The following is a 9,992-nucleotide window of genomic DNA, read 5'->3' on the forward strand; positions in this document are numbered from 1 at the left end:
CAATCACGCGCTTATAAGTCTGTTTATATTCGTCAAGAAAACTGGTACAAACTTCAGTTATAAGAAATCCACAAATAACTTTATATATAAAGAGGGTGGGTTGTTTAGTATATATTATGGGGCGTTAGCATTTCATGATCATAAATATGAATAAATGCCACATTAGATTTTTTTAGAACTCGATCATTTGATAAACCATGATCTCTCTCGCTCTATAATTTTAACATTATCGCCTAATTAACTCTGCGCTGGTTTTACATGTATTAATATTAGTAGGGAGAGTGTGAGACATTTTTTTTTTCTTGGCAAATGTATACAAAGCTTTCAAAGGAAAGCACTGAAACAGTCAGAGCGGAACCCCCGCGTAAAATATATACCTACACTGTACATGTTTGCTGGCCTTCAGTGTATATTTAACAACCATGAATTCAAAGTTTGATAAAATATTTAGGAAGAAATGTGCCTACCATCAGTAACTCGATCCTCAGTGGTAGTAGTAACACCAAAAGCAAACAGAAAAAAAGTGCAAACAGCGGTCCTCATAATATCCCGTAGATTCCAATGCACTGTAGATGCGGTCGAAAATGGTCAGTGAGGTTGAAATCGAAATTTTATAAGGCGTCTAAGGAACAGAGCTGACGGAAGTTTTTTTTTTTTTTTTTGGTTTTTTTGGGTTTTTTGTCTGTTTGTTTGTTTTGTTGGTTTTCTTTTAATCGATGTGGTAATAGTACCTGGATTTATTTTTAGGTATTATGCGCGTTATTTTTGCAACAAAAAACAACGACTTTGACAACGCAAAGCAAACGAATAACCAGCTTCGATCGGCTGCTTGTGTTGTTACCATGTTACCTTCTTTATTTTGTTTAACCTGGTGAAAATTTTATTATGAGGCGAGGGAATCAAAGGGCATGGTAATGACCGTATGCTAAAGGAATAGTCTCAAAGTCCGGATAGGAGTACCTCCCTGATCATTAACACAAACGTTTGGCCTTCATGGTGTCCACAACTTTGTGTTTTCTATCATAACATTTAAAACAAGGTCTCCACTGGATAAGGATAAAGTATTACAAAATACAAGTTAAGAAATGATTGCCGCAATGGGCTAATTTGGCCGGAAGCTTTCTGCTTAAACAATTCCCCTGAATCTTTGTTTTTAATTTCGTATCTGTTTCAACCAACGTGATCTTCTTGAACACGTTTAAAGGCTGCGGTAATAAGGAAGAATGAAACTATAAATGAAACAGGACAGGCGTTACACATCCGTTTATTGGTTCCCTCAGCCATTTATTGAATTGGCTTTCATTGGAATTACTGTTTATAGCACCTCATCTAATCGCGTGTGTGCAAGTCAAGTTAATTCGTTAAGAAACTAGATATAAACTTCAGTTAAAAGAAATCCACAAGGACTTTCAAGAGGCTGAGTAAGTTATGGTTATATAGCATCATAGGACGTTAACATGATCATTAATATAGAAATCAAATAAATTATCAAACTATCAAATAAATTTTTGGGAGTATTCAATCGTGATTAACCATAATGTCGCGCGTTTTTGAATAGTTTCAACGTTTTTGTCTGATCTGTTTTGATATGCATTTGTTCAATCGTGCAATCAACTCGACTCTAGACCTGCTTTTCCCAAATTAAAAAGGTTTTCAGCTTGGGAAATATCTCCTAAAATTCTGGCTATGTATACTACAGTTGTGGTGACTAACTAATGTTCAGAAAAGACTTTCTATTGGACGATGGCGATGATATCGAAGCTTGCTATAACGACAGAACCAGCGGGATGAATCCGGTTTTTCCGTTTTTTGTTGTGTGTGTTGCAGCTTCTATTTTAGCAAACTGAGGCACGTGGCTCACAAAAATAATTCTAGGAAGTCTTGCAACCGAAAAAAAAAAAAAAGACCTCCTGGCTTTAGCTCTGTTCCTTAAACACCTTATAAAATTTCGATTTCGACAACAGCGAACATTGTCGACCATGCCAGCGCCAAGTTGGAATCTATTAGGTATCAGGATAACTGCTATTTGCACTATAATTCTTATCACTTTTGGTGTTATTAATATTACTGAACAGCAATTTACCAATAGTAGGCACATTCTTCTTAGACTACATAATCGTACTTTTAATTTCCAATCTCGAATATGACAAACAGCATAGAAATCAAGTCATGTCCTCGTCGTAAAAAAGAAATATATATATAAGCGAAATAGGCAACCTAGGATCCAGGACAGTACTCGACAATGAAGGAGTGACTACAGTAGCAAATGGACTACTCTAGTTACGCACATATGGATTTTAATACAGCCTGTTTCGTAGACCAACAAAAGTTGATCCACTCATCAGTCAAACTCCATACATACTGAGGCATCGTGACGGTTAACACTAACTCAGCAACGTGATCACATGACATTGTTTAAAAAATTCAGATCTTGAAAGCCGTGCGCGCGCCGATAATAGCATTAAGAATACTTGAGAATATATATTCGCCGATTTCTACAATTAGATATTATTTCACTTCGCTTGTTTAAAGAGGCTTCATGTGGATAAGACAAGATAAAAAAAGTTCTCAGTGAGGCATAAATTGCAACGTTTTGCGGCATTGGAATATGCTCTAGCCCTAGCAATAATTTTCCATGAAATGGAATAGACTTCCCTCTTCTCCTTGAGTTTCCACAGGTACTTTCTCAGCTCTGTCTTATTTCGCCGTCTCTCGTGGTTGAACGACATTCGGTGGTTCAGCGCCATCTAGTCTTAAAATCTGTCGCTGTGAGGCCAACGTACGTTTCAGTTTCTTCCATGGTAGCGACTGTGGCTTGGTAGACAACCTCGCTTTGCAAACATTCCCCTCCAAAAGGGCATTCGTTTTCTTTTCTGCAGTTGCACAATCTTTGGGGGCGGCTTTCTTAGGAAATTTTTGCGTTCCTGATTGTGGCTTTGTTATGCCCGTCTATGATCTGTTTCATATTAATGGTGTTTCTATTGAAAATTTTCTTCATTTGTGAGCTCCTGGTAGGTGAGTGAAAATAATTTCATGATCTATTGTATAGGCTAGGGCGACTGTAAATTACATCACTTCTGTTATAGGTTGTTCCTCACCTTTACTGGTACAATTCCAAACAACGATATCATAACGTCATCAGCACAGAATTCTGATTCACTTCCTTGTTATGAACGGTCAAGCGAAAGCTAAGAGTGGACTCCTGATAAAAATGACACGGCTCCATAGATACTAGTGAATTTACAGCATTCAAGAAATATCACTGCGATCTCTACTCAAGGTGTTTTTGACTCTTTTGTGAATAGCTATTGCGTGAGTTACAGTGATGTTGAATATAAGTGGAACAACCATATGGAGCAATGGAAACTTAAAGTACTAATTGAATGTATAATTTTCTTATAACCGGACATATGTCTGGTACATGTCTGGTAATTTCATTCTTGCTACTCTCAATGGGTCGTGGGGGTGGGAGGGGGAGATAGGGAAAGGGCGGTGTTGTTTTAGAGAGGATAATATTTATTTGGCGAACACGTTAATGGGTGTTCAGGTGCAAGGTGAGGTTTAATAACTGCTTATAACTTGTGAGAAGTAAGTTTACAGTTTAAAATGAGTATTATTCTTTGAATTTTTTTTTTCAGGTGTTTCAAGGCAATATAGGTGATGCAAAAAGAGTTCTTTTCAATACTTTACCAGTAGCTCAGTACATAAGATTGAACCCAACAAACTGCTCCAACATTTGTGCTCTAAAATTTGAGCTTTATGGGTATAATTTGACAGCAAGTGAGAGATGTTCGTGGACTTTCCAGATAAATTACAGTCTAGTATCTATCAATGGCCCCATAGGGTCTTGCAAGAAGAGAAAGCCTCGCTTATGGCTATACTCTATGCCAAATAACAAATGAAAAATGAAATTTTGTATACAAGAGCAGCTCTATGAAGTAACATGTATTCAGTCGCTTTTACTCTACTCTTCTTTTTAAACATTATGTCGATATAAAATAGTTATTACACATTGATGGACAATAACAGATAGAATAAATTGGCGTTTAAACGTAGCAAAGAGGTAATTTTCACTGCAGGGATAGCATCTCTTTCTCATACAGAGAGATATGGGATCTCCCTGAGAGATAATGAAGATATAGACCCTTGCATTTACATTTCCTAACATTTTAAGGTTTTTTCTAGTGTATGCCACTTTTGTGTTCCTCAAAGATAAGTGATTTTCACAAAATGAAGAGAATTACCTGTATGTTAGGACTACAATGCCTTTCTTGAAAAGGCTACAAGTAGGTAGCCTGCGCATTACAATCGGGTGAACCAATCCACCAGCCGAATGCTATTGAAGTCCCTGCTCGATGTGAGTTTAATTTGTCGTTATTATCGTGCAGATAAATTGTTTCAAATGTCCATTTTTTTAGCCTATCCATCAATTTATTTTCTATTTTCATTCACTGGTATTTATACAGATATGATCTTTACTTAAGGTGTCTATTTTAATTTAGTTCATCTTCTTCATTAAATTTATGTTTTCAGGCTTGCCTGGCTGGCCATTCTCACCCTCTGTTAATTATGATTCATCAAATAAAACCATCTTCTCATGGAGTGCACCTACCGATGTGGGGGATGGAATAACAGGGTATGTTGTTAAGTGGCAGGCAGTTGGTATACATGACTTACAAGAAAAATTAGTTACAGGAAGTAGAGCTGCGACAATTGACAAGCTAACGCCCTACACTTGGTATGGCATCCACGTGAGAGCAGATAATGATAAAATACATGGTCAGTTTCAGTTATTATGAGAACTAAAGAATCAAGTGAGTTATGAAATTAAGTTTTATAACAAGGTTCTCACAGCTCGCAGTCCTCACATGTTTTTTCGGTTGTTTTCCCTTAGCCGGTCGTAGCCCAACCTGATGAGCACACAACAGTTTCTCACAGTTACGTTGGTTTGGTAGCATATTTAGATGGATCCTTGCCATAAATTAGCCTGTTCAAAAGGCTAGGTGCAAAGATTGTATTATTCACATATACTTGTAGATTCATAGACCACATGTGTATAGACACCTGCACATTAATAGCTATACATAATTGAACGGTACACTTGTCTGGTAAGACATGAGGTGTCTTGTAAACAAGTTGGCAACACATTTCATGGAAAGAACATGTTCGCTATACATGTACTGGCATTCCTGATGTAAGTGCTTCAAACATATCACACACTACATTCATTGCACGGCCATTAGGAAAGGTTTTAGAGCTGTGAAACATCCTTCCTACTCATTTCTATTTCGGAACCGCTAAAAAGACTGAAATAAGATTTAATTTGGATATATGAACAAGTTGAAATGGTAAATTGGCCACCGTTACGATTATAGAAGCTGACGTTTCGAGCGTTAGCCCTTCGTCGGAGCCAGTAGAGGAATTTGGGTGGTGTGTGCTTTTAAAGGCAGAAAATGGAGCTACGTGATTGGTGGGAACTTGACAACGAGAAAAACACGAATAAATTAGTGGAATGAAAAGCTCTTCATTCCACCAAGGAAAAGCTTTTCATTCTACGAATTTATTTGTGTTTTTCTCGTTGCCATGTTCACGCCAATCACGTGGCTCCATTTTCTGCTTTTAAAACACACAAAACCCACAATCCCTCTATTCGCTCCGACGAAGGGCTCACGCTCGCAATGTAAGCTTCTACAATCGCAACTGTGGGCAATTTACCATTTCAACTTCGTTGATATATTCAAGTTATTTCGATACCCCCACCGACGCAGTCCCAAACAGTTTCTTTACAAACTGTCAACCTTTATTCTTATGAATTGAGATTTTTTTGTCTTCTTGCTGTTAAGGTGACAACTGAAAACGATTGCATTTGTCTGTTTATTCTCAAAGCTCCTTCTACTGCTCCTGGAAACTTTCAAGTCAGTTCCAGTTCTTCCCAAACCTTAGACATATCTTGAGATGCCATTCCTATACGATATTAGAATGGAAAGCTTTTGGTGTTACCTGATTTACTACAAGTGGCTTGGATCTTCAACAGAGCACAACAAGACTGTTGGACCCGATAAGCTGTCAGATTAATTAACAGGACTTGAGTTTAAAACCTATGAAGTTCGAGTGGCTGGTTACACAGCTATTGGTGTTGGTTTATCTACTGGCTCTGTGAGAAAACAGCCAAAGGAAGGTAGTGGGGGAGCTATTTCTTAATTTTTCACATTTTATTCTTTCACACCATTCATTTCATTTTATGCAGAAAGATAACGCACTGTTACTGTTACTTTGAGTACTTCCCTTTGAAAATGACAATCACCAGATTACAATGGTTCTTGAACTTCGTTATCTTCTTTTTTCTCCCAGAGAAAAAAAAAATTGAAGGAAACGGCGTTCCACATGACAGGTGACTATTGGGGTCATAAATGCGAATGGCTTGATTTATCAACCATTCACTACTAAATTAAATCCATACCAACACTCGTGTGTCGAACACGAATGTCTGTACTAATCGTTACACCAATACGGAGCAGTAGATTTCCTTTTATGACTAATATTGCTCAATGGTGACATCACTCTTGTCAGGCATGACTAAATCAAAATTTGTAAAGCTCAATTTCCAAATGCGATCTCGTAGTTTTCCAGCTCCCAACTAAATCATAACAAATGCAACAGGAGGAAATTGGTAACGAGACGGTCTAAAGGACTGTTTGTTCGCTTGTTTTGCTTTATTTAACATGACCAGACTTCTACTTCAATAATAAAACTAATTATAATCATCTTCTTTAGTATTACTATTGACTTACAAAGATGCATAGGGATATATATCTTTAATGAATTACGTTAACATGAAATTTTTATTTAAGCGCGGAATCAAAAAATAAGCTAAAAATATTGTCCGCGTAATCACTTAAAGTAACGCTAATTTCTTTTTTTGCAAATTTAATGAAGCTTTTGCTACAGCCGAAATTTGTGTTAATTTTTTCAACATTTTTTCCATATTAGCTATTTATGTACTCCTTTTTGTTTCTCTTATTTTTTTCCGGGAGTAACATGTTCGGGGACTAAATTGACGGTGACCTTGGGCTGAAAGATGTATGAATCAAGATGTTTTCTTAATTGCTCCCTGCTGTGATCGAGGTGAACGTGTCATCGAAAAGCTGAGAAGCCATGAAGTTGCAATACAATCGGCTAGAACAATCTTTGAACTAATAGTACGAAGCGACTATTATGTTAGCCATCTTTGGCATGAGCCATGATGGTATTGCTTTCTCGAAGAACATCCAGCTCCACTGTAATGGAAAAGTTATTAACTTCATTATCACTGTCCAATACAGGTGGGGCGTCCCTTGTAATGACGACCCTATTAAATATGATTAGATCTGAAGCGCCTGATACTCATATCATGATGCGACTCGCCATAAATTTATCTTTGAAGTTTGAGCTTATTATGCAGATGTGAGACAAATTTAGAGGTAAGAATGGATAAATCGTCTTTCGCGGTATTTTTTTCTATCCTTTTACTAAGAGGAACCATGCGATTGAAAGAGTCACGTAAGTGTACTTACAGCACAATATAATTGTTTACATGTGGTGTTAATCTCCAGATAATTCTAATTTCTGGCAATAACAATGGATTTCTTAAATAATCCAAACTCACCCAACTTAATTAATTAGATAACGTTATAAATAGACTTGAATGCTTCTCTTATGTTGGACTTCGCAACTAATATATGTATGAAAAGAAAGAAAGAAACGGGACACAACCCAAATGATGTATATAGGTTTCTTCTGCTTTATGACTATCTGTGGATTTCGGCCTTCAACTGTAGATTTGGTCTTTTTTTTTTTGTTGGGTTCAGTTCGTGTGAACACCTAATTTCCTGATCAATTGTAGAAGCTAAAGGAAATTTGATTTTCATTACTGCTTCAATAGGATGCTCTTCGCCTGATCTTCATATTGCAGGAGGCATCATCCTGGGCAGGAATACCACAGCGTCATCAGCGCAGAATTCTGATTCGTTTCCTCACAAGGCTTTTCTGGTTCTTATGTTATTCACCATTATGTCAGTTACAGTTTTGACGGAAGAAATTGGAACAACTATGTAGAGCAAGGGACAGTTTAGGTGCCAAGAATATCATTCATTTCATCACTGGTTATTTGACTCTCCTCTTTTAATATCTTTGTTTTTGGTAAAAGGGCAAGTTTACAGTTATTGACGAGTAATTATGTTTTTACTTAATTTCCTTTCAGGTATTTCAAGGCAACGCCGATGAAGATAGTTCCAAAACTGTCCTTTTTAGTCCTTCAGTTGTAACACGGTTCATAAGATTGCACCCCACAAACTGCTCCAACACTTGTGCCCTCAGATTTGAGCTTTATGAGTGCAATATAACGACAGGTAAGAAATTATTACGAACTTTCATTGTTCAAAACTTAAAATGAATAAAAGTCATAGAACAGACCACCAATTCTTCTTAAACAAATAGGTTAAGATATTACGTCACCTTTTGTCGCGTAAAACTGGTCAAGAAAAAGTAAAAGTATTATTTCAGAGTGATTGTCTCGAATCTCGTGTGAACGTGAATGAGTTTTTGGATTTCATTCGTGATGCGTGAAAAGGTCAACTATTTTTACGTGACTGGGTTTTGCAAAGGGGTTTTGGTGAGTGTCATCTTAGTTACATATGTTTCTGAAATAAAAAACGATGATCAAAGCGGGATGTTACTAAAACTAGGAACGGGGAACGGGAAACGGGGAACGGGAAACGGGTGTACAGCGGTAACCCACCTGAGAATTCAAAATGGCGTAGTAAATGATGTTTACAAAGATTGATTTTATCGCTAGGTCGCCGCTTGCAGCGAAATTGGACGACCCGCTTTTATTTAACCATTGCCCAGGCGAAGCCACGAAGCCTAGTATTCCGAAACGAGAATTCGAAGTCAACGTTTCTGGAATGGCTGCCACCATTTGTTCTGACGTATCTAATTGTTTTTCCTTCCTGAAATCTGCATCTTTTGGCAGAGCTTAGGTGTGTTGGTTGTTTGCATTGCCAAACAGCATTTGTTGCAGATAAGTAGCAAGGAGGTAATATCTTAGATTAACAGAAATGAGCTAGGAAACTTATTAATCAGGCTAGTTATTGAAATGACTACATGCAGATATCCGCTCATCTAACCGCAAAATAACATCAGGAAGGCTTATACTATTTTGCGAAACGAAACGAAACGAAACGAAACGAAATTTTGCGAAATGGCGTTTTTTCGCCTTTATTTAGCAAATATGTCCTCTTCGTCCGAAACAAAATGTTTCCACCAATAAAATGATCAATATTTTTAAGAGCCTGTTCACCTCTCATGTTATTGACCATAGTAGAATTCGTTTCGCAAAGTAGTAATTTTGACAGAATTACTATTTTGCGAAATGGCGTTTTTTCACCTTTATTCAGCAAATATGTCCTCCTCGTCCGAAACAAAATGTTTCCACCAATAAAAAGGTCAATGTCTCTAAGAGCCTGGTGACCTCTCATTTTATTGACCATAACAGAACTCGTTTCGCAAAGTAGTAATTTTGACAGAATTACTATTTTGCGAAATGGCGTTTTTTCGCCTTTATTTAGCAAATATGTCCTCTTCCTCCGAAACAAAATGTTTCCACTAATAAAATGATCAATATTTCTAAGAGCCTGGTGACCTCTCATTTTATTGACCATAACAGAACTCGTTTCGCAAAGTAGTAATTTTGACAGAATTACTATTTTGCGAAATGGCGTTTTTTCGCTTTTATTTAGCAAATATGTCCTCTTCGTCCGAAACAAAATGTTTCCACCAATAAAATGATCAATATCTCTAAGAGCCTGGTCACCTCTCATTTTATTGACCATAACAGAACTCGTTTCGCAAAGTAGTAATTTGACAGAATTACTATTTTGCGAAATGGCGTTTTTTCACCTTTATTCAGCAAATATGTCCTCCTCGTCCGAAACAAAATGTTTCCACCAATAAAA

At 37.1% G+C, this 9,992-nt stretch overlaps 1 protein-coding gene across 1 annotated transcript; it reads left to right on the plus strand.

Annotated features, from left to right (window-relative positions):
- The first annotated feature begins 3,410 nt into the window (after nucleotides 1-3,410).
- Nucleotides 3,411-9,066, plus strand: LOC148723068 (lactadherin-like). The gene is made up of 6 exons (XM_088734395.1): nucleotides 3,411-3,428; nucleotides 3,639-3,780; nucleotides 4,534-4,751; nucleotides 5,844-5,915; nucleotides 8,240-8,387; nucleotides 9,011-9,066. The coding sequence occupies exons 1-6, from the start codon at nucleotides 3,411-3,413 to the stop codon at nucleotides 9,064-9,066; spliced, it is 654 nt and encodes a 217-aa protein (XP_088590521.1).
- Nucleotides 9,067-9,992: the final 926 nt, after the last annotated feature.

This window comes from Stylophora pistillata, chromosome 9 (assembly GCF_964205215.1).
Source record: "Stylophora pistillata chromosome 9, jaStyPist1.2, whole genome shotgun sequence".
Classification (NCBI taxonomy): Eukaryota; Metazoa; Cnidaria; class Anthozoa; order Scleractinia; family Pocilloporidae; genus Stylophora; species Stylophora pistillata.

Coding starts and splice junctions, on each gene's coding strand:
- LOC148723068 (XM_088734395.1), top strand. Junction 4,752..5,843: donor ACACTTGGTATGGCATCCAC/GTGAGAGCAGAT, acceptor CTTGCTGTTAAG/GTGACAACTGAAAACGATTG. Junction 8,388..9,010: donor TGAGTGCAATATAACGACAG/GTAAGAAATTAT, acceptor ATCTTTTGGCAG/AGCTTAGGTGTGTTGGTTGT.